Source organism: Sceloporus undulatus, chromosome 6 (assembly GCF_019175285.1).
Source record: "Sceloporus undulatus isolate JIND9_A2432 ecotype Alabama chromosome 6, SceUnd_v1.1, whole genome shotgun sequence".
NCBI classification, from domain to species: Eukaryota; Metazoa; Chordata; class Lepidosauria; order Squamata; family Phrynosomatidae; genus Sceloporus; species Sceloporus undulatus.
This window is the reverse complement of record NC_056527.1, coordinates 168,576,140-168,601,327: the sequence shown is the minus strand read 5'-3', so window position 1 is coordinate 168,601,327 and position 25,188 is coordinate 168,576,140. Positions and strand designations below refer to the sequence as shown.

Sequence of the window (25,188 nt, the reverse complement as noted above, 5' to 3'; positions counted from 1 at the left end):
GCTCTTTCTCTTCCTCCCACAAAGCTAATTTATAATGTTGAGTGCAATAAATACATTATTAATAGCAGCCTGGGTTATGACCTATCCTGTAGTGTAGCAGTTTAAATTGATAAAAGCTGTTGGGGTGAGGCTCCATAATCGCTCACATCTTTAGTGTGTCGGAAATGGGCTCGCTGGGAATAGAACTAATTACTACACATCTGTATTTATTTGATCCACGTGGAATTCTCCTTCTGTCACTCGGAAGAGAGGCTCGCGGCCTTTGGATAATGGTGATTCATCTCAGCCCTGCTGGCACCGTTTGATTCTACCGCGTCAGGAGGAAAAAATCAATACAAAATTGAAGATACCTCCCTGCTCCGTGACTCTGCCTCCGCCACGACTCTCTTGTAGCTGGGGCTATATTTCACACCGTGGGGAGCAGCAAAAAAAGAAGAAGCCCCAAACATTTTTATTTACAAAACACTTTGTGTCGCTCCATGGATAAACATCTTCATTAGACCTTATTGCAAAGATCCTCCAGGTTTAATGTGGAAGAATTCAGTCAGAAAGAACTTTTGGCTGCTTCATATACTGCATTTTAAGGCATCTGTCCTCAAACAAATAGAAGTGTGACTATAACAAATTCATGCTCGCAAACATATGTTGTTGCGCTGCCGCATTTGTCATGGTGGGAGGATGCGATTGGCTGCAACTTCCGCCTCGCGGTACATTGAGCGGGAATCCCGCTTTGTTTCTGCATAATGTGTGAAATGGGCCCATGTCCAAAATGGAAAGCATGTCCAAAACAGAAAGGAAAGAGATTCATGGAGATGGAAGGACAAAAAGGATGACCATATGGAGGTCTCTGGGAACAAAAAGTCTGAATTAGTTAGACTTCCTTTTTATAAAGAAAAGGAACCTCAGGCTATGAAAATCGCTTTTGTCTCAAATAACATCTTCTTGTGCAATCTCCTTTAGAAAGAACATAAATTTACTTTGTCTCTTGGTTTATTTATTCCAAGAACTTATAAACCCTATAAATTAAGTTGTTCATTTGACTTGTTTATGTACAGAATGTATAAATATATAAGCTGTAGAACGGATTCAAAGAAACACCAAAACATTAATAAAATAGGAACGATAATGAAAAAACAAATACATTAATAAAATAGGGACTAGCATTTTTTAGTCAGCTATGGCTATGTTTTGAACAAGAGAAAGAAGAAGGAAACGCTAAGGCCACCAGACAGAGAAGATGGTGAAATGATAAGAGGGAGAAGTTGGAAACGTTCGATACCCAAAAGGAAAAGAGTGAGAAAAGGACAAATGATGGAGTAATGGGACTGAAACCCAGAACAGGAAAAGAGTTTTCATACAGTGAGGTATAAAAACTTTATAGTACTGTATTAAAAATGACCCAGGATTGATCTGGCACTGACAAGGGCTTTTACATTTCATAAAACCCAGAGGGACAAAGGAGCATTACCAAGACCACCAACTTTCATCAGAGCATCTATGAACTTCAAATACAGTAACTGAAAGAGCATCCCTGGTTTACCTGCTATAAAGAAGCATTGCAGCATTATCAAAAGAACATTAAAAACAAAAGAGTGTAGTAGTTGGAAAGGCACAGAGATTGCTGGCGGGGAGGGGGCCAATTTCCTTTTGGAGTGTTTTCCAACAAATTAAAACTGACCAGATGGGTTCAAAGAATCTAACATATCTAACACCTCTCAATTAAAGTCATTAAATGGTCCGGGGGGGGGGGGGGGAAAGAGTTTTAAATTAGATGTTGCTAGAATAAAAAACCAAGAGAGGATGGGATGAAGGAGGGAGCAACTATCTGTCTATCGGCAGAGAAGGAAAGTTTGAGCCACGCAAGTGTTTTGCCTGTTCTCTCCTTCCATCAAACTATAAATCTCTTAAGTTCAGAGTTCCTGGCGGAGAGAGACATCAAGCAGGGACCAGCGGAGAAAGGGCTTAGCTCAGCTCAGCGTTCAGCTTGCAAAGCTAAACCAGGGTCTTTATTTCCAACTCTCTTAACTAGTCACTTAATCTGTGAAGCTCTTAAAAGTTGCAACAATATTTCACTGATGGGTACCGGAGCGTTGCAAGTTATAAAATTTCCAATTTAATTTTACGGCATTCCCCCCCAGCTGTAGTAATTAGAAGAGAGAGACTCACAGGGAAGCTCTGGATGGCTTCAGGGGTGAGGATTTTGAACCTGTCCTGCAGGTCAGCCATGTCCTCGGGGTTCCCAGATCTAACGGCCGTCTGCAGACCCAAGAGCTTATTGTAATACTGCAGCATCTCCTCGCTCATTTCAAAGGGGCAGACGTAGATGACATCCACATTGGGATCTTTGTTAAACAAACAAACAAAAAATGCAGACCAAAAGGAGAGTCATGATTAGTTACTGCTGGAAAAATACAAATTTCGCCAGACATCTATTCTCAAGACCAAGTCTTAAGGCCACAAAGAAAGCAGATATTATTATTATTATTATTATTATTATTATTATTATTATTATTATTATTATTATTATTATTATGCCCCTTTCCTATGGCTGGAACTCAGGGCAGCTTACAACATTAAAAAACATCATACAGTTAAAAACATACAAAAATAGTACACTAGGTACTTGCTTCACAAGGATCTTTAACTTTTGATATCCTTGCTGATTGCTCCAATCTCTCTCTATGAAGAGGAGAAAAGAAGCCAGAGGAAAAACCAGATTTCAAGTCTGGAACAAGAAGGGAGAGAATTCCAGCTGCTTTAACAACGGCTGCATCCGCACTGCAGAAATAGTGGAGTTGGACACCACTTTCACTGCCACGGCTCAATGCTATGGGATTCTGGAAATTATAGTTTTGTGAGAGATTTGGCCTTCTCTGTCAGAGAGTAATGGTGCCACAAACAAACTACAGTTCCCAGGATTACATAGCATGGGCCCATGGCAGTTAAAGTAGTGTCAAACTGGATTAATTCTTCAGCTGCAAACGGAGCCAATGATGACAATGAGATGTGTATCAGTTTTGTGCATGATTCAGATCCAGGTTCAATGTAAGACTTGCCCAAGGTCACCCAGTGGGTTTAAGGTGGAGCTGGGACTCGAACCCTGATCTCTAGAGCCATAGTCCAATGCTCAAACGACTAAGACAGACTGGCTCTTCTCATGCTACTGGCGCTTTCCAAAGATGCAGGGGCTTGGAAATAATAAAATAAATTCCACTCCTTGTTTGGGGAAGTTTATATCTCCAAGATATCTTATTATGTGTATCAAATATTCCCACATCCAAAAATATCCAAAACCCAGAACCCTCCTCGTCCCAAACATTTCAGATAAGGGAGACTCAACTTGTAGCAAGCAGTGCTTTGCAATCGCCCTCAGTCTACTTGGAGGTCCACTTTGTACAAAGAGATCATCCCTTGCAGTCACTCAAGACAGCCATGTTTTAACATTTATTTTTAAAAAGATGTTCCTTGGAAACAGATGAAACAGAGATCTAATAAACTACACGGAGTGAGGATGATTGTTAATACAGGCAAAGGCAAACCCTGGGAAGAGAAGTGTGTGATTACATGCTGCCTCTGACTTTCTAACTCGCTCACAAGTAACAAATCCTCCTTACAATAAACACTACAAAAGAACCGTACTGGGGACAAAGCAACATTAGTGCCTCCATAATATATACAGGCAATTAAGTGATTATTTTAGGCTCCTATAAATTTTCAGAATACATTTTTGGGTGCAAGATGCCTAAATGGCATTTATGAAATAATAATGATGCTGAAATATAAATGAATCATGTAAAACATGTCATTCTGGGGAGCCAGCAAAGTTGGCCATTGACAAATTTAATATTGTTGTTGTTGTTGTTGCGGCTGCTGCTTTGCTTCAGGAAGGGATTGCTATGCAGAGGCGAAAAGCTTTGCACGCTTATAGATTTCTTTTCAGCTAGTTCAAATCACATGCCCTCCGCCCTTCAAAATAATCCTGGTAATGAAATTATTTATACGCTTGATGCTGAGAAGCCACATGCGACTTCCAGGAACTGCTCAAGATTAATCAGGATTCCTCCTTCCTTTCTTACAGGTTCCCTTGGAAGCTGGACTCCATGGGCTTGCGTCACATAAAGTATTTGTTTCATACTTGTCAGGAAAACCTAACGCCTTAGGACGTCCTGTCAAATATACACATGGTAATATGTGGAATGACAAGTAGTACCACCCAGATGTCTTAAATCAGCACAAACTACGCAAGGGATTATCAAAGCATGTTTTAAAAAGTTGGAAGTTGCTAAGGAAGCCACTCCAGAGTCTTCAATCAAACGATGGCGCTTGTAGAGAAACAGCCTGGCTGTGCGGTGGAAAGTATTAGTATCTTGGTCCATAACCAAAGGGATTTTGTAGCCAATATGGGTAGAATTCAGGGACATAGGCACGTTAGCCTGGAATATCAGCAGGCAAAGGGATCTTGTAGTAGTACATTTGAGACTAACTGTGTGAATGAAGTTCACTGTTTGTGATCATATTAAAGGCTGGATAGAGAGGGGTCATTGCTTCCAGGACAGATTATACTCTTGCCTTTTGCCAAGATTCTTATTTATTAATAAGAGGTAAAGTACAGTACTTACATTGACCCGTGGATAAGCCGATTCAGGTTTTTGGAGTCATTTTTTTGACTAAACTTATAGACTTAGACATGAGTATATACAGTAGTCTGCAAAAACTGGTCTGACATGGGAGACCCAACCAGTGGCACTGCTGCCATCCGCAATGCCTCTTGCTTCATTGGAGTAAGCAATCCCACCATCATGGAAAGGTAGTGCCACTGGTGGTTCCTTACTAAACTATAAATCCCACAATTCCATAGGATATACCCATGGCACCTAAAGTGGTATCTAAGTTCCAAAACTATGCAGAGACTAGATGGGGAATGGAAACAAATAACTGAGTCGTTCCCCCTTACTTTTGCTTAGGGCAGAAATACACAATGAGTGATATTTGGAATTGGAAAATACTTTTTTGTGGGATGTTCATCTGTGATGTGCTGGAGATATTGCAACACAGTTCCATGCATATCCTCCTCCAAGGCTTCAAGACACCAGTGAAACAACCCACAGCTAAGAAGTGTCAAATTCAGTATGTCTTTTTGTGCGAGGTAAAACATCTTTAAGGGCAGCAGGAAACTTGTCCAGTGGGCTCATAAATCGAAATCCAGAAAATGTGTCATTTTCTTTGGGAAATAAGAAGGCTGAATGGCAGAGAAGGGCAGGTCTGTACCTTGTATTTCGCACAGCCTTCCAATCTGAGATCCCTGATGAATAGCGAAATCGGGAGTTGCCTCTCGAACGGATTGAGCATACCCTGAAAAAAGACATCGCAACATATTACCAAAAGTCACACTCGATAAAATCTTGCACATCTAGGCTTCAAATCTAGGTCTGGGCTGTTCTGCTGCATTTTATTTGGGGAAAGGGCAGAATGCCAATGTCACTTGTACCATAAAATAAAGTCAATTTACAAGTCTGGGATTTTTGTGTCAAATATCATCCTAACTCACTTTATATCAACAGGTTGCAAAACTAAATAAGTAAAATGGCTTTAAAACAATCTGAGCAAGCCAAACATTTCAACAAATTTGACAAACTTGTAATTCTGTATTTATTGTGAACAGGAAAACAAAGCTCCATCCTTCTGAATTACAGCAAATTATTCTTTCATTAAACAGTGAGAACAATAGCTTGGCTGCTTTTTAAAAAAAATGTTAGTGGGATCCGAATCTATAGCCTTTTAAAGAATCTTTAAGTGCCCCGAACATCTACATTTTCCCAAAATAGTTTTCAGAAGCAGGTGAAATGAGGCATCCTCCGTCCAAACACAGTGCTCCTAATTTAAGATTTTTAATTGTCTTGTTTGCTATCACTTCTCAAAGACAAAGCCATGGCAAGAACTGGGGGCTTGTATAATTGAAGACAACAAATACAATTAGATGTTTCAAATGACTGTTTGCTGAGCAACACCAGAGACAAACATGACCAGAGTGCCAAAGAAGACTGATGTTAAATCCACACAGGATTTAAACACAGCATTTCCAACGTATGCAGCTGACATTATGTATATGCAAAACTGAAAAAATATCCAAATTCCAGAGTCCTTCTGGTCCCCAACATTTCTGATAAGGGAGACTCAACCTGTAGCAAACAAAGCCATCATCACCCCTTTGCTGTGGATGCAGGAAATGCACTGTCCTCCCATCTCCATCCTTTTAGAAAGGCTTCCTTTCAAATGAGGCAATCTGTTAGGGTTGGTGTTCAGGCTGCGTCTTGATGCTCAGGAATTAAACAACAGTCAAAAAAAGACACTGAGATCAATGAAAGGCACCTTGTGGGTTTTGTTTCTGGCCACTAAACCAGCTTCTTATCCAGTTGAAAATTATACCAATTAATTACCCTTCCAGGCATGGAAGAAGAGTAGCATGCTTTGTTTACATAAGTAGTAAAAGAACAGATGTCCTTGTTTTGGGTATTTGTTCATATATTATGAAAGGCAAGCAAGATTACCTTCTAGCTGAAGTTAAAATGTTTGCAATTACGTCCCTGAAATGCCAATTTAAGATTATGTTTTGTGCTATTGTGCTAATATTGCGGCCAATTTCCCCCCCTTAAGCTTTTGCTATCATAAAAAAAATATAGCACAACATGTTTATTGGGCAAAACAACATCCCACTAATTTGCCTGGAAATTTATGTCCCGTCATTATCTTTACAATTGCAGCCGAAGGATCAGGTTGTTATAACTCATCGATAAAAAAGAATATGATTTTATCTGTGTCAAAAGTTGCTTAGGTTCCCCATTCCCAAAAGTTTGGTCTTTTGTTGTAATAAAATGTGATTTACAGTGCAACCCTATCTATGCCTGTCTGTTCACACTTTAAGTCCCACTGGATTCAATGGAGGTTTCTGTGAAAGCCTGCATGCTTAGTAGATTCTTCCTTCACTTGTATGCTCACATTGCTTGGATGAAATAGAGAGAGCTTCAGATACAGCTGTTGCATAGCCAATACTTAAAATCAATCTCTCCTTTTGCTAATTCAGAAACTGATATGGTTCTCTCTCTTTTTTCTGCATACCAAGAAACCTACATTCTTCCATTGAAGGATGGAATCAACTCTAACTACTATATTTTATATTTTCCAAAATGAAAGAAGCAGTCGTTACACATCTGTAACCTGGAACTAGCTCTCTGATACACACATTAGACTTTAATTGGACCAAGGCAGCACATCTGTCTCTATTCCATCTTAAGACTTTAACCACATAGACTTCAGGACTTCAGCATCAAACCAGACTCTCCCTACCTTCCAATCTATTTTGCCTGATGAAGAAATGTGGAAGCAGACCCACAATTTTGCACATATTCAGTTGGTCCTTACAAAAATATTGCCAGACTGCACACTTACAAGCATTATTAAGCCAAACATTTGCTTTAAATGGTAATCCTATGGTCAGTCAGGTTAAAAAATGAACCTAAATGATGTGGCAAGTGGCCCAAAGTCCTGCCAAGATCTTGCTGGCAAGGTGAAAGTCTCTCAGCGGACACAGTTCTTGACTCCATGCCTCTTTGTAGGGCTTCCAGTTTCCTTACTATAACAGAACACTCCTACTGCAAAAGAGAAAGGTCAGAAAGCACTGCAACACACCTCTAAATCTCCCCTTATTTTGAAGGCATGGACTGGAGCTAACCTGGCTTCCTTCCTTCCTTCCTTCCTTCCTTCCTTCCTTCCTTCCTTCCTTCCACACATCCTAAACCCTCCCCTTTTTCCTCTTCTCAGAGGTTGGAGTTCCAATGTAGTGGGGAGACAACACAGAAACAAACACAATAATTGGGATAAGTCACAAGGCATGAGATTCAACCTCATATCTCATTTCCTAAGGTCTAAGTATCATCTTGGAGCATGGAGATCTATTCGTTTCCAGAAAGCATTATGAGACCACAGCGCTGATTCAAGAGGAAGATTCTTCTCTGAAATCAGGTTGTGCATAATTTCCAAGCAAATCCACATTAGTTCCTGGATGGCAAAACAGATCTGAAATGTTATTTCAGAAATATCAGAGGTCTTTTCAAATTGTTAGTACTCCAAAGAAGCTAATTGCTGCCCCTTTAGTTCTAACTTCCTTGGACTATTTTCCTATCAAATGTTCCCAAAAAGGAAGGGGCAGATAATTTCTTTACAACCGTCCCCAAGACATTTGCATAATATCCAGCGACATTTGTATATTTTGCTAGAGGTGAGAGAAAGTAAAAGGCAATATTAATGCATTTCACTTGCAGAACGACTTCATCTATTTTTATTATAAGAAAGAATTAGAAACTGACTTCCAAAAACACTTAGCATGTAGTAATATTGCAAGCGCCTGCTTCTAAAGATCTTTTAAAAATATCTTCGTCTGCCATAAATTTCTCGCCCATTTCACCTTGCAGAATCTTTTCAAAAATAAACAGTACAAAAGGGTTTTTTGCTGCATGTCGTATCAGATCAGAGAAAGAACGCCTGGTTAGCGATCATTCTTGTTTGTTAGCACATGCACAATAATGGTGTTGACTGTTCGCCCCATTTGAAACAAAAGGGCCTGTGTGTGCCATGTTGTTCTAGGACAAGCTCTTCATATTTAAACCCCAAGAGAAAATATGCACATGCAGTTATGGAGAGCTGCTTCGTGCCTCCTATGTACTTTTCACTCCTTGAAATGAAATCAACCACGTTTAATTAAATTAATTGGATCGCAGTCTGGCCGGGACTGCATCTTACGTCTCCATAAATTTTCTACAAAGGTGTGTTTTCAAGAAGGGCTAAACCACCACTTGCAACGGAAAATGCCTTTTAAGCCCCCCAATTCATAGATGTAATTAAATAATTGCATTAGTGCTAATTAACATGAAACTGCAGATTATTTAAGCACAAAAAACCCCCACTATTCAACTTCTTAATTATTCTTGTGCACACAGCATTTCCTTTTGCTCAGGCGCCCAAGGTGCAAATAAAGCATCCCATCTGCTCGTAATTAGAACTAAATAATTTCAGAGAATGCAGCTTATCATTTTGACTGCACATTTGATTAAAAACAGGGTGCAAGCAACAACCCGGCTTATTGGTGTAATAGCAACAAAGCAGCAAGTCCATGTTCCCCCGTCATTAAAGGATACTGGAAACATGATTATCTGTTATTTTGAGAGGAGGGGAGAGGGGGATGAGGAAAAGGAGGAGGAGACGGAGGCAGCAACTTTTTAGTTCATTTCATACAGATGAAAGCGAATTACAGCAAATCACCTCTCCACTGAATAGCGGCCTCTACATAATGACTTTATTTGCTTAATCCCCAAATTAAACGGCGTTTCAAGCGAAGGCCCTGCGTTATTACTCTCATCATGTCGACAACATTTTCCTGCCGAGACCAATTTGAATAAAACAAGGGCCTTCCTTGAACTCAATCAAGGAGTCATAATGTGGTGGGTAATAGAGGTTGCTGATAGATCCACAGACAAAAGCGCTATACCTAATGATGGGATATGGATAATGGTCCTCCTAGAAGTCCTGATGCGATTCCAGTTGGCGGCCAGATGCTAGAAATCAAGAGAAGGCATTGATCAGTGACAAGGGGGAAGCTGCGGCAGATACAACCCAGTCAAACTTCAGCTGTTCCCAGTGCCTGAACCCCCCCCCAACCATCCAACGCTCCCTTTTCCCACTGTACAGTTAAGCCAGGCATAAATTATATTAATTGATTTAATCACATACTTAAAACATCTTCCCCAATTAATTTAATTAGATGGCTACATGAAGCTACTGGCAGGGGAAGATTAGAGGCTGATCACTTAATTAACAGAATATGAATGAAAAAAAAAAAGAGGTGGTGGGGGGGAGGAAGAAAGCAAACATAAATGAAATGGTGAGCACTAATTAAAAGCCTGTCTGCAAACTTAAGTACTTTCTGACAAAGTAGGGACTGCCAGAGAGGCAAGTGAGATCTCTTTGCCTTCAACAAATCAAGCATACGCTACAGGTGCAAAGAGAAGAGGAGAGGGACGGACGGACAGACAGGGCTGGATAGGGAACAAAAAGCAGAATTAGTGGGCAGGACAAAGGTTTTGTGCCCATAATGACAGCGTTTGTGCAAAGTACCCCCTCTTTACTTCTGCACAGCATGCAATTACACTAGGCACTTCAGGAAAAGCAATGGTGCCCCATTGCAATGTGTGTTTTGGCTGCCAAAAGCACAGGATGTGTGTGCGAGAGAAATGTGAGGCATAGACAGAGCAAGGAAATGTTACTTCTTTGGATAACAGCTCCCAGAAACCCTGAGTTAGCACTGTTGTTGTGATGTGTGATGGATTCTGGGAGCTGGAGTCCAAAAAGTAATCTTCCCATATTGCCACGTTGCTCTGGGTCAGCTCAACAGGGCCGCCATTTTCAGCAGCCATGCCATATGGTTCTAATGTTCCTTTCTTTTCTTTTCTCCTCTCAACCCTTTTCTCTTTTCTGCTGAGCTTTTAAGATTGTAAACCTGAGAGGAATGACTAGACAGTCACTGACTAGATGACTATGATGACAGTGAGAAGATGACCAAAGTTCACCTTATCTCTGAACTTTGCAAGCTTCCTCTGAGAGTCTTTTCCAGCTGAAAAATAAAGTAACAATGCTAATACTAACCAAAGCTCCACTCATGCATTTAAAATACTGGATCCAACAACCACAAAAGACTCAGTTTGAAGTATAAAGATTCCCCCCTCAAATTTAGGTTCACTGACACAAAATAATAGAAGATGTGCAAGGATTTTTTTTCCTGCAATGTGGGAGGTTGCAGTCACAAAAGGCTGAATGCTTAATGAAACATGAAATACACTTGGAACAGTGTACAGTTAAATTGGGGGGTGGGTGTGGGTTATACTGCAATCGTTGAAGTAAGTGATGTTGAGGAAAGGCGCACTAGCAAAACAGCTGGCAGCATTGCACACCTTGGCCCTGATGTAGAAATTCTTCAGGTGCCTCTGCCGTGAGTCTTTCAGCATCTTTCTGACGCGCCGCATGTGGATATGGACCATCCAAGAGATGGCAATCACCCCTGAAGCCCACTGGTGCCTCCGGAACTGGATGTAGGCTTTCCTCAGCTTGTAACACCGCCAGGTGGCCTGGATCTTGATGGCTGCTACTTCAGTGCCATTATGGCCCTTGTACCTCTGGCCAGGTCGACTCAAGAGCTTTCTGACTGCTGATGCATTCTTTAGTACAGAGAGAAGCTCCTCCCTGGTCGGCCTCTGGTTCAATTCAAAATCTGAAATGACTTCCATCACTTTCTTTCCTTTGATGATGGCAAAAGGCACAGCATAGTCGTTCAGAAGACTGGCAACTTGTTCCAAGATGGAAAGGATGCTGCCCCAGAATAAACAGCAGTGCCGTTTAAACCTTTGGAGCTCAGAAGATGCGTAGTCTATGGTTCCTTTGCGGACCGGTATGTTAAACTCCAGCACCGGACTCTGGAATGCCTGAGCTGGTGTCACACCAGGGGTCTGCAGAAAGAGAGAAGGGGAATGGAAGTGAATAGCAATAGCAAGTACATTTCTATACTGCTTATCAGTGGACAAAGCATTCCCTAAGCAGTTTACAATGTGTAAGCTAATTGCCCCCAACAAGCTGGGTACTCATTTTAGCAACCTACGGAAGGATGCAAGGCTGAGTGGACCTTGGAGCCCTACCTGGGATCGAATTCACAAATTTGTGGCTGCAGTACAGGCATTTAACCACTGTGCCACCAATGAAGAGACTCTTCCTTAAAAACAAAAATTAAGCCATGGAAAAAACGCTATCCCATTACGACTTTGGATTTAATTCAGGCGGAGAACCTGTGGCCCTTCAAAAATCGCTGGACTGCAGTTCCCATCATCCCTGGCATGTCCCCATACCAGCTAGGACTAATGGGTCCTAGGCTCCAACATCACCAGGAGGCCAATGTTCCCCATCCCCGATCAAAGATCCTCGCAGGAAGTGATAAAGGGGCGGCATTTCTCCGTTGCTCATTTTGTTGGGAGGAGTCGCCCAATTTCCTCTCTCTGTGGATCTGCCCTGTGCACTGACATTTCATAACTGTAGAGTGAAACATCTCCCTGAGTGAAACAGGTTCCTCGTCCCCAATGGACAGGATGAGAACCCTGCTCAATGGTGCTATCATACCTTTGGCAGAAAGGCAGAATAAGTGCCTGGCTCCCGCTTTTGAATTGCCTGAATCAGCTGCTCTCTTGATTTCTTGGGAGGAATGACCGAGATGCAGGACGGAGGTGGAGCAATGCTACCCTTCCCTTTGCCCTCCTTTGTGTAAGTGGAGATATGTGCTGGCCTTTCATGGGGATAAGGCTCCTCTTCTGCTTTCTTACTGTCTGCGCCTCCATCTAGGGAAGCAATGAAATGTAATTTTTAAAATATTATTCTCAAAAAGTCACAACTAAACCATCTGACCTCAGATCTCCAGTCTCAAAGAAAAACCCTAGCAAAGACCAAAGCCACAGAGAATCAAAGCCAGACCTGTTGGGTGACCTATTAACTACACAGATGTATTGCAACCAACTGTGAGATAAGGATTTTCTGCTGTGCATTTCATGAGCAGAGGTTCTCATGCTCAGTCCTATTCAAGCAGAAAAAGAGCCCCTTTTGTGGTTTGTGTGGCTGATGGGTACCATATTGATCTCAAAAGGTCAGGAAGAGGAGAACATTTGGAAATCCTGGCTGCTCCAAAGGTTGGATAACAGGTGTTAATAGTCTTTGTTGGCTCAAGCACGCCTTTAACATGAAAGATGTGTAAGACAGGATCGTGATGAGCAGTAATGGAAGGAAATATTAATCTGGGAAATTATTAGATCTGCCATTCTCCTGGAATTATCGGCTGCTGCGTCCATGAGAGCTCAGAAGCCATCCCCTCCCTGCCAAATTTTGGCACATAAGCAAGAGCGATCAGGTGATGTTTTGGTGGGATTCTCAACAGCATCTCTTGGTTAGTCCTTACCAGCAGCTGTTTTTCTGTACTTTGTGTGAAATTCATGAAGAGGAACAGGTCTGGGAAGAACCAGAGGCTTCTCTAGAGTAATCCTAGCAGCACGTGGGATCAGACCTCGTTCAATCAGATTAAGGATACCTAGGCAAAAAGGAAAGAAAAGAATGCAAGGTTCACTAAAGTGTTTCAGATGAAGCTTCCAACCAATTCCATCAATGTCAGTGGTCTCTTTTTTTCAAGGAACATTTCTGAGACCGGGATATTTGCCTTCTATAAGAGTGAAAGGGGACAGTCAGGGAAGAAAAATCTCTTGCTCATGGGTTCTCTCCCTCTTGTAATTCTGAGCCTGGAAACAGTTCAAAGGAGATGGCAGGAGCAGAGAAAAGGGGTAAAAATCAAAGCATTCATTTTCATGTCCTTAAGTTCCCCGCTGCCCCAATCCCTGACTTCACAATGGACAGGAGAGACTTTTAAGAAGACTTTCCCTCCCTACCAAGCCCAGCATAATATACAAGTCAGGCCAAACATAATGAAATAAACCCACACCAGACAGCACAATAAACCGTCATGACTGACTGACCTCTCTCTGAATCAGTTTCGGACACTGGAAAGACTGTGCAAACTTTCTCCAAGGGGAAGGAAGGTGGAGCGATGGAGAGACTGCCAACTGTAACACCTTTTGCTATTTTCCAAGTTGGTGCCTGAGGAGAGATGAGAAGAAACTCCTTCCCTGAGCTGGAGACACTTTTGATGTTGCAGAGTGTGTTGCTCATGCGCGGTTACATCATAAATAACATTTCTGCAACATATACTTTCATTAAGGTTTAAGTGCAAATCAACAACCTGTACAAGTTCAGATTTTACCATTTAGGGACATCCAGACACAATTGTTGATTGGCAGCAATTAATGTAATAATTAAAATTTAATCAATGTTTTGTGCTGTCTGTTTTAAAACAACTGATCTCTCCACACCTACGTTTGCACCCTCCCTGGTCAGATCTCCTTGGCTTCCTATAAGAAGCTGTCTATACTTTGTAAAAGTATGGCTGACATTTGTAAAACAATCACTAGACAAAGGCCCTGAAAACTGCTGCATTGTGCTATTCCAGTGTATAGTGATGAGCAGGTTCCCCTCTTCCACCACATACCTTTTCTTTTGTGGTACCTTTGGAACTCCAAAAATTCAATCCTCTGACAAAGCAATGCACAGGAGTGGCTCTTTGCCATATCTAACATCTGCAACATTTGATGTTTATTCACTACTTCATGTCAGACACATAAGCTAGAAAACCTGAGCTTGAGCTGTCAATTTACACCTTAGTTTTAGCATAGAAGGGAGGGGGGGGGGGAACACAGGTGTTAAGCTTGACCATCAAAGGATGCTCAATTATCTCCACAACTGAAATACCTTTCATCAGAACTAAAGCAAAGGCCACAGCAAAGAATTGTCAGGAGAAAGAAAGAAAGAAAGACCATAAAAAAGGATGAAGATGCACACAGTACTCTTTCTTCCACATCCCCAATATATCAGTTAATAATTCCTGGAAATAGCTTGCTTGGCAAAGTCACTCTGACACTTGCAGCATGTGAAAGGCTTAAAGAAAACAGTTTTTCCTTAGTTTTCCTCCTAACATTTATATTTCTTTTAAACAAATGAATAACGCAACTTACTAAAGTAGAGAGTAGGGTGTGACACAGATGGATGGTGCAAATTTGTCAGCTGTGATAGATGAGTCTTCTTAGCAAGAGAATTAGGGAGAATATTGAAAGGGCATAAAAGGATAAGGTCCTCCCAACTTGTATGAATGTTTTCAAAGATTTGCTCTTTGAATGCTGTCATTGCTGAGACCCAAAGATCACTGAATTTATTTAAAACAGGGATACTAGAAAGAGGTGGTCCATGTGCTGGTGCTGGTTCAGGAGCCATTTGGCTGCCATCTTGCAGCACGTTTCCAAGAAAGAAAGAAAGACATCTATAGCCAGTGGAAACAAATATGGAGACAGCCCTTGGCAAGTGGAGTGGGATGGAGAAGCCTTGCTTGTCCCGCACATTGAACATTTTTAAGAAGCTTTGCCTTACAAGACAGCAATTGAATGCTCTGATATTGTTTAAAAGCACTGATGTTTTAATATGGAGTCTTACTTCATTGTATTTTTTTTAAAATGTATTACTAGGTTTTAATTCATGTACTTTGTTCTAATTCAAACGATGAGCTGCCTTGGGTCTCATTTGGAAGAAAGGCACGATGTAAGTTAATTAAATACATAAACAAAGGGAAGTCACTGAGCAATTTACCGAAATCAAACAGTATCCTGTGATTTCCCCTTTCCAAAGAGATGCATCAAGAGCTAGCCAGACAAACACAGGGATGGCTATGGCCATTTTCCCAGCAGTAAGCTTGGAAATTGATGCCTAGGCTAATGCAAACTTCTCAAGTCTCTTCTAATAGGGTTGCTTGCCATGAACAGAGGACTTTTGGATTATCTGGAAAAGCACACAAGAACCTGATTTTGGAACTGAAGGCCAAGTGGGGAGGATGGGATGGTGGGAGCAATGGACCCAGAAGACATGGAGCATCAAACGCACAGGATCCTTCTGGAAATAAAGCAAGAAAGAAAAAACCCAAGCGAATGACTCATTCCAACACAATGGATTTGACATGTCTTAATTTCACGAAAACATTCTGGTGGAGAGAAACATTACATCAGAACACAATTTTCAAAGGTTAGAACAGAGATCTTAATTTAGGCTGCCGGCAAACATTTACTCTGCATAATATGCCTGGAACGTGTTGCCAAAGTATTTTCTCCTTATCTCAAGCAATTCTGTGTATAATTAACTTGAGGCATGAGACAAAACAATTCTATTAGTCTTTCTGAAGCGCATTCCTCTTGTGTATAAAAACGCCCCACTCAATACGATTATTTTGCTGTGCTTCAATTTAAACCAAGTACTTCTTTAAAAAACATTTTCTGTTTTGCTCATTGTTTTGGGTTTTTTTCTTTGTTATTAACAAAAACAGCACTGAGGCAAAACAACTTTATGAGTTGTTTCAAAAAAAGTGAATGGACATCCGATGTTGCGCCCATAAGACCATCTTGTTCTTCATATTCTGCTTTCAAAGCTGATGGACAGGTTTTGTCCTAGCATCAGATCCATTTAGAAAAGGGGCACAAGAAGAACATTTGGCTCTAGATTTATGGCTGTTTGCTATTCTGCAGTGACATTGATAAATTAGTTGGACAATGGTTTTGTATTGCTAGTGGCCTATGGAAATAATTCTATAATGGGCACATGGAAAATATATAGTCCATGCAAAAAGGACAAAAGATTTTCCATCTGTGATGAAACCCAAAGTTCTAGCTTTTTGGTTGTCTCCACCAAAACATCTAATTTTGTTACTTCCCATGGTATTTTTTTGTAAGCAATGAGCCATAATGGAAGGTATTCTGCACCTAGACAAACACAAATTGTTGTTAACTCTCCTTGAGTCATCATCCCCAACTCATGGCAAATTGGTGGAGGAGACATCTCCAAGCGCCCCTGTCTTCTACTGTTCTGCTTGGGTCCTGCAATTTCAGACTGTGGCCTCCTTGGTAGAGTCGATCCATCTGGTGTGCCGTCTTCCTCTCTTTCTACTTCCCTCCACCTTTCCTAGCATTATCATCTTTCCCAGTGATTCGTAACTTCTCATGATGTGGCCAAAGTACGACAACCTCAATTCAACCATCTTCGCTTCCAGGGAAAGTTCAGGTTTGATCTGCTATAATACCCATTTGTTTACCTTTTTGGCCATCCATGGTCTCCTCAGCACTCTTCCCCAGAACCACATTGCAAATGAATTGATTTTCCACCAAAGCCTTAATCAGGAATGCTGCATAGGAATGTTTCTGTGGTGGTTTCTGTCTATTCCTCTTGAAGACCTAGCCCTGCTTAGTCATTCACAAAGATGTCCTCCCAACAGTCCTATAGTAAGGAAGGATGCTAAAGGCGGTCCAAGGCCACCTGGTAAATTCAGAGAAGATGCGAGCTAAAGACTTCAAAGATTAATGCTCATCCACTTAACCATGGAATTAACACCCCACCGGAAAACTACAACATAGCTCTCCCTCTGTCCATGTAGATACAAAAAGCATCTGTCTTTAAACTTGTGTATCAGTCTTGAAATTTTAGTCACAAAATGGACTCCCAAAACCTGAGTCGACCTATCCACAGGTCAATGTAGGCATTGTACTTTAATTCTCATTAAAAAAGGAACCATCCCTTGGTGAAAGGCAAGAGTGTCATCTGTTCTGGAAGCACTCATGCCCTCTTTATAGTCTTTCATCCATGAAGCCTTTAGTATGAGCACAAACAGTTATGCCTGCTGGAATTTTGTACGTTTTCTGGCACTGTCTTCCTTTGCTTCATCCTTTGCATCCCTTGTTACATACCCAGGGTATAAATAAAGTTTTATTTATTATTATTATTATTACTCTCGGCTTATCCACGAGTCATATCTAAATCCATATTTTTGGCCCCAAAGCCTGCCCTGGACTTATACATGAGGTCGGACATATAGTGGAGTGTACAGGGCACTTCCTAACTGGAAGGCGATTATTGTAAGTCCTCCCCCACATCGTATCTGCTTCTACCTGCCATACCAGGTGCGTGCAGAAGAATAGATGCACGACTCCAGTCGACACCACATGTGCTTTTCAAAAAATGGCACAGAAGCAGCACAGAAGGAAGGGAGCGAGATAATTGCTGGCTCGAACTGCCGCACATTTTACTTGTGGGCAGGGGGCCAGCTTGCGCCCAGCAGAACAGGCCAGCCGGGCTGATTGGAATTCTGGGCCGGGCCTCCATTGCGGTCCGTCGACAGCTGTAAGCCAGCAGCCCATAGCATCTCAATCAGGCGCCCGGTTCCGTCAACGAATGCCGATATGGACGGAAGCCGCTTCAACGGCACTCTGCCTTGCGGAATGGCTGTCAATCTTGGATTCCAGATGACAAGAACTGGATAAAAAATGTAAAACAAATGGTGACCTTTCCAAAGATTAATTTGTTTACCAACAAAAAGCTCTCTGTTTGTCATCCAGGAAAGGGGTGACCTTCACATTCCCATTTCTAGGTTGAGAGGAGCCTGAATGGAGTCATCTGTTCACTTAACTGTCTCACCAATTATTCCCTTCCTTATTTTGGGTGAGAGGGACAGTTTATTAATTCACTGTTGTCTCTCGTTACGCTTTTACAAATGCAGGAAGCGTATTCTAAACTACTGCTGTGGAACATCAATTTGTTTAAGTCTCATTCTGCTACTGATGCCAGAATTATGGTTTTCTTCGTAAATGCAGCCGTGTGCAAGGCTTTTAAATGCCTCTTTTTTTGAACTAGATCCTGCACCTCTCCTGACCACTCTGCTGCCCAGATGAAAGGAAATATGTTGGTTTAGTGTTGTCCATTGAAATATGTACGTACATTTCTTGTGGATTAATTCAAATACACGCAGGCGTAGTGTGCGCATGCACACACACACACACACACACCGGGTAAAAGCAGGAGGAAAGCAATTGGAGTAACTTAGTTAAATGGGCAGCAAAAGACAGCAAGTCATAAAAACTCGAGATCGCCACAGCATTAATTTTTTTCCTCATGAATAAATGAAGAGATTCTAAGTTTACATTACATTATTTATTTATTTATTTGGAGATTGGGGCTAAAGTACCGGTATAAGTCTCTGGCCGCACAGCAATCTTATGAAAATGAGAAAGGCAGAGAAGCCCTGCCAGGTCACAGCAATTATGGAGAATTATCTCGCTGGTCATTTCAATGGGTGTTTTGCTTGGTCCATTTTCTACGACCGACCGACTGACCGACCGACCAACCGACCGGAGTGGGCAACTCATTAGGTCATGTCAGAAACAAGGAGAGGAGGGAGTTGTTAGAGGGCTGCCTCTAATTTGCATCTCTTAAGATGCACACAGTTAACATAATCTGCATGCCATTTTAATTAACACCGCTAATCTGCATATTTTAGCCACATGTAATTAACACACTTTGGTGTGTTCACAAGCACTGCTAATCCATACATCTAAACTGCTTGCAATTAACACAATTTGCATGCATTTTTAATTAACAGTGTTAATTTGTGCACTTCCAATGTCTGTAATTAACATAGCTTCACATTTTCACAAGCGAATGCTAACCTGCATGGGGTACTTGGGCATAATTATTATTTGAAGGTATTTTTTCACAAATACGTTGTGACTAATAAGTTGCCCGTTTCCATTATTTATAAGGAAAATAATTGACTAATTTTAAAAATAAAAAAGTGGTGGTTTGTTTTTCAATGGAAATCATGCAGCCCTCTAGATGTTGCTGGACTGGTGCTCCCAGTATTCCTCACCTTTGCCTACACTGGCTAGGGATGATGGGTGTTGCAGTCCAACAACGTTTGGAGGGTTGCATGAGTCTTATCCCTAGTTTACACATCAGATGCTGTCTTCAAGCACGTGTGAACTATCCTTTGGGAACCCTACATCTTCCTCCTCTTTTCTTTGCTCTTGTCAAAAGTTGTTTTGGTACTGACCTTCCAGAATCGCAGACCTGCATGGCTGGAACTGTTGCCTTCCAAAAAGAAACTACTGGGAAGGCAAAACTGCCCAGATTATTTGGAGGAAGAACAAGAACATAGACTCCTAGAGTTGGAAGAGGCCACAAGGGCCACCCAATATTGTAATAACTCGTTAAAGTGCATCTTAATTACTTACAATATATGTTTTCCTTCGATTAATGAGTGGCATGGTGACTCCATAGTTCTCATTCAGAAAGCTTCGGTGGCAGGGATTTCGTGGATCGCATAAAATCTTCAACGCCATTGAAAACTTGTGCTGTAAGAAAATATATATATACATACATGAATGCTAGGTGGAAGGAATTAAATGGAGCTGGACTTTCGCCTATTTAATACCCTGCTTGACATTCCTGCAGGCCATTTCAGAGTATATCATTCAAATAACAAAGCTATGGATGCGCCTGTATGCAGGTTTACAAGACACTTGCTTTAGCACACAGAGGACAACCAAGGTTTGAAATGTTGGCCTTAAAATTAATTTAACATGGATAGTTAGAAACAAGGAAGACTAATTTGTTATAGTCAGTGTTGGGTGGGGAAGAGAACTGAATTTGTCATGTTCACTTTAATTAATCTGTTAATTAAATATATATATATATATATATATATGAATGAGGTTTACAGAGAATGGCATGTTTGGTTGTCTCCACTGCCCCCTAGTGGCATATTTTGTTAGTGCAACTTTCAAAAGTGCTTTTTTTGGAGATGTGCAAATTGCTTCTTGCAACATGGCAGTTTAACTATGTAATTTTTCAGTATGTGGAGAGATCTTGTTGCACCTTTGAGACTAACTGAAAGAAAGAAATTGGCAGCGTGAGCTTTTGTAGACCTCAGTAATGCATCTAAGTAGACTGAAGTCTACGAAAGCTTATGCTGCCAATTTCTTCCTTTCAGTTAGTCTCAAAGGTGCTGCAAGAGCAATCTACGTAATGAAAAATAAATAATACTTAAAGAAATGGAAATTCAGATTCAGAGGGAAATTACGTTCTGTTTTGAATGACTGAAAGAAACCAATCCAGCTGTTTTGATTGTTTTAAAAATGACGGTGGAAGCAAATACGATAGTAAAAGAAGATTCTCTTTAATAAGCTCACATCTGGCTTAATGAATATAATGCCTTCTGTTTTATAGACATTAAAAAAGAAGAAGTTTTGGAAGTTAATATTCAGAACAAAATTATCACTGTTCAAAGGCACTTGCTCTTCACACAGAGCCTGCATTTTATTTGCCCTGCAGGAAAGATAAGGGAACATTTGGACTTGTATCAAGAGCAGTAATACCTCCCTGCAGCCTTCCCAAAAACATAGCATTGAAAGTGATCACAGGTTTATTCCTCAGCCGACGGCGGATGGGGAACAAGCATGGCTGCATCCACTTAAAGCTCTGCTGAATTTGCTAGAGCTGAAAGCACCAAGCGTATTGGGGCTAAAGATCTGGCACCAGAAAGGAGTCAACATTTCGGTCCTAACAAAGCGTACAACCTCAACATAAAGTGCATGTGCCAAATGGCGTCTCGTTTCATTTTATTTAGTTTAAAGATTTCTGCGCCACTTTTTCAAGATTCAAGGCTCAAAATGATCCACTTCGGAATTTAGAAAGCGTAATCTGTTCATGTAAATGTCTGACCTGCCCTGAACCCAGAGGTTTAGGGCAGGTAATAGGCATCCATTTCTCAGCTGGATTTCACAACTATTTAATAATTTGAAAATGCCAATGTGCCAGCCACAGAGAACAGCTGGCAAAACAGCACTACATGCCTTTTCCGAAAGGAAATGATTACGGCTCTCTCATGCGTCAGCAGATGCAGACGACATGAAAGGTCAGTGGGGCTCCAGCCGCCCAAGGTAAGCCATAGGGGTGGGTAGGCCACACTCCAGGCCCCTCTCTAAATTAAGCTCAACCATGCATGGTGAGGTTGAGGGAAGGGAGCAGGGAGGATGCAAAAAGATTTTGTGTGAGCACGAAATATTCCTGAGCCTATTGTTAAATGAGGTTGGCCCCAACTTGCTCCTGATCCCCGACTCCCCAGTACCTTCTTCTCATTGTGACACCACAACATTAGCAAAAGTGAAGAAAAGGCTCTATGGTGTGTTTTTCTCAATGGCTCCAGAACCCCTTTCCCAGGAAGGCCCTCTCATTGCTCTCCTCCAGAGAATGGCTTTTAAAAATCCCAAAAACCCTTTGCAAAAAGACTTTGAGCAGTAATGCAGTGTTTTAACTGCATTGCTTCGGAACTGGTTTTTGTTATTTATTTATTTTTGCAGTATGTTTTATTTTTTAATTGTATGTTTTAGATTGCTTTTGATGCTGCTGATATTTTAACTCCGTTATAACGTTGACCTTTTCAATGTTTTAATTGTGCTGTATTCCAGTTTAATTTGTAAGCTACCCTGAGTCCTGCTTCTGGGGAAAAGGGAGGATATAAATAAAGTTAACAGCCACCGCAACGACAATGACAATCACCATCGCCACCGCCTCCACAATAATAATAATAGTTATGATGGCGTGGAATTTGAAATGAAATTGCTGTAGATAAAGAGCATCATGGAGCAATTACAAAAAGCATCAGTACTTAGAAGCCACTAGAAATGCACTGATTCCTAGATTCTTGGACAGAATCTGAACCACTTGATGGTCCACACTTTCAGCCAGCAACATCCAATAGACTGTGAAACTGAGAACCAATAATAATAATAACTACAAAGGCATATAATAATATACATTTCTTACTAACATAAGAAATAAAGAGCATCCTTGTGCTATGGATTTAGGCCTTCCCCACATGCATCTAGACACCTGTGAAGCCTCACTTGAGTTAGGACTACATCTGAGCCACGGATGGAGGAAAGGTCCCTAAATTATTCTCCATTTATTGGCCTGTAGAAGAAAACATACTGATTTGGGGGGCTCAGAAATGTCTTAGAGAGAGCGCTTGAGAAAGAGGGTTGCAGAAACGGTTGGCATGATTTAAGAGGCAAAAAAGCTGCTTCAGACCTTCGAACCTGCAGACACATGCGGTGGTAGCCTGGCATGCCAAGTGGTGGCAGCTGTATTCGCAGGCACTTCTGGAAATGTTATTTCTTTCTGAGAAGTCTCCAAGGGGATCCCCCTGAGAACATAAAGAGTAAGAAGGAGAGAGATATAATATGATATAGCAAAAGTGTTCAAGACTTCATTCAATTCAGCTTTATTTCTACACCGTAAGAGCTGAGACTGTTGCAAATCTGGTGAAGTACGAGAAACCACCAGAGGAGATATAATTTACAATCAGAACTGTATAAAGTAGGTGAGAAACCTGAGGAATGCAAAAAACATCTTGCCCTACGCTTCCTATAATACACAAGGAATGTCTTCTGGCAAAGCATATTTCGGGTTTGTCTGAAAGTACCCTCAACACAGACAACCAAAGATTCCCATATATATGTGTGTGCGTGCGTGTATCTATATTCTAGTTTTGAAAATATAAGATCCAACATATACAAATTGAGACTCCCCTTGTCTCCCCTGACAGCAACTTGAAGCTCCCAAAAACCTACTCCAGAGGCCTTCCCAGCCACCCAGGATATCTTTTTGAGGGTCCAAAGGGTGTCCAACAAGGACAGAGGGACTGCTGATTTTGGTGAAAGTAGAAGGATCCAGGAGAAATACACCAATGGATCCTGGTCAATATGCACCCTAGTATTAAACATGTGCTGCCTCAGATGTTCTGGACTGCAATAAGAGTGGCTAGGACTGCTGCGGAATGCCTAACAATATCTATGATATATATCTATATCAATGTCTAATGATATCTTGGGGGGGCACATGATGCAGAAATACTTTGGTATACAGAAATACCACATCCCACCTCTTAAATAATCCTCACGCACTCCATGTGACAAACTGAGTTCTCTTACCATTTGGAAATTTGTCTCGAACACAGATCCTCGCTAGCGCTTCTCGAAATAGTTAGCACAGATCTGTTTGCAGCATTTAAGTACTGCTCCGCATGTTTCTGTTCAGGGACAGAAGAGAAAAGTATGTGATATGTCTATTAGGGTGTTATCAGAGCTAGTTGAGCCAAGGGATTTATTCAAGATGATGGACTTTGATAATGGAGTGATAATGGAGCATTCTTTAAAGATTTATACCAGATCTATGGCCAGAAGCCAACCAAAGCGGTGACCACCCAAACAGCATGGATGTGGCTTTGGACAACAATACTAAGCACGCCAAACTGTTTACTATTATACACAGAAGGAAATATACACACATAGATAAAGTCTGGCTCCTTCAAATGAAGAGAAACATATTGACCCAGACTTCCCTGGAAGCCACTAACCTTCAACCCACTTTCAGCCTTTTCAATGGCTGCCTCAAGGCTCTGAGCATCCGCTCCTGGGTCCCAGTCATGGCTGATCTCCCGTAGTTTCTGCTTCAGCTGCTGAAGGTCTTCTTGCACCTAGAAAACCAGATGACGCTTTCATTGAACGTACGTATCATCCGATGGATGTGTTTTGCTACAACTCAACGTAAAACAGATTTCTCAAACGCAAATGAACTGAGTTGCTTCCAAACTCAATCCAAGGTGCTGGTGTTGACCTACAAAGCCCTTAGATCACAGACTCATAGAGCTGGAAGAGACCGCAAGGCCATTCAGTCCAACAACCTGCCATGCAGGAACTCTCAATCAAAGCACCCGACTTGGGGATCTTCTTGTCACAGATCTTGCTATAGCTCTTGTTATAATTCAGTGTTACAATTCCATAAGGCCTTGGGACATGCAACAGGGTTGCCTCTAAAGACCTGAAAGACCACCTCCTCCTATTAATGCATACATATTTCCCATTCATTTTAAAGACCTGGGGTCTAAATATCTTATAACTGATACATACAATTGTTCTATCGCAGAACTTACTCTGGAGGCTGCTTCTGTTGTGATGGCTGCCGTTCTCCCAGGATTGTGTGTTTCCCTGGCAGCCAAAAGACCCATTTGTTTGCCCAGATGTTGTCTTCTGGGCTGCATCCGCACCGCTGAAATTATCCAGTTTGACGCCGCTTTAACTGCCATGGCTCAGTGTGACGGAAGACTGGGATTTGTAGTTTGTTGCGGCACCAGAGCCCTCTGACAGAGAAAAGCAAACATCTCACAAAACTACAAGTCCCAGGATTCCATAGCACTGAGCCAAGGCAGCTAAAGCGGCGTCAAACTGCATTATTCCTGCAGTGCGGATGCTGCAGCCCAAGACAACGCCTGGGCAAACAAAGAGGTCTTTGGGCCAAAGGCTTGTGGAAGTTTGGTCAAGCTGCAGCCTTATAGCTGGGGAAAGCGTGCCACAGGCACAAAGGCTCATGGGAGTTTAATGGTCAGCCTTATAGCTGGCTTTTATTAGCTACACATAGACACACACGTATCCATATATATCTATATGGGAGCATATGCTTATTTGTGTGTTGAATCCGAATGGCATTAATTTCAAGGGACACAAGCCAGAGGCGCAAAGGCTCATGGGAGTTTGGTCAAGAGGCCTTTATAGCTGAGGGAAATGACACAGTTGGCGCAAA

At 41.5% G+C, this 25,188-nt stretch overlaps 1 protein-coding gene across 4 annotated transcripts in view; it reads right to left on the bottom strand.

Moving 5' to 3' along the window:
* IQCH (IQ motif containing H) overlaps positions 1-25,188 on the bottom strand; it is a 58,252-nt gene that overhangs the window by 32,730 nt on the left and 334 nt on the right. For 3 of the 4 annotated variants that reach the window (XM_042474951.1, XM_042474953.1, XM_042474954.1), the window contains exons 1-12: positions 24,542-24,672; positions 23,966-24,085; positions 23,541-23,638; positions 22,639-22,753; positions 19,782-19,901; positions 13,608-13,728; positions 13,040-13,168; positions 12,214-12,428; positions 11,001-11,552; positions 9,542-9,608; positions 5,269-5,352; positions 2,167-2,342 (exon numbers count right to left, since the gene is read on the bottom strand). In XM_042474951.1, coding sequence (XP_042330885.1) covers positions 2,167-2,342; positions 5,269-5,352; positions 9,542-9,608; positions 11,001-11,552; positions 12,214-12,428; positions 13,040-13,168; positions 13,608-13,728; positions 19,782-19,901; positions 22,639-22,753; positions 23,541-23,638; positions 23,966-24,085; positions 24,542-24,649 — 1,905 coding nt within the window. In that variant the 5' untranslated portion in view covers positions 24,650-24,672. Of the gene's footprint in view, positions 1-2,166; positions 2,343-5,268; positions 5,353-9,541; positions 9,609-11,000; positions 11,553-12,213; positions 12,429-13,039; positions 13,169-13,607; positions 13,729-19,781; positions 19,902-22,638; positions 22,754-23,540; positions 23,639-23,965; positions 24,086-24,541; positions 24,673-25,188 lie in introns of those variants that run through there. The other variant, XM_042474952.1, reaches the window with a different exon arrangement.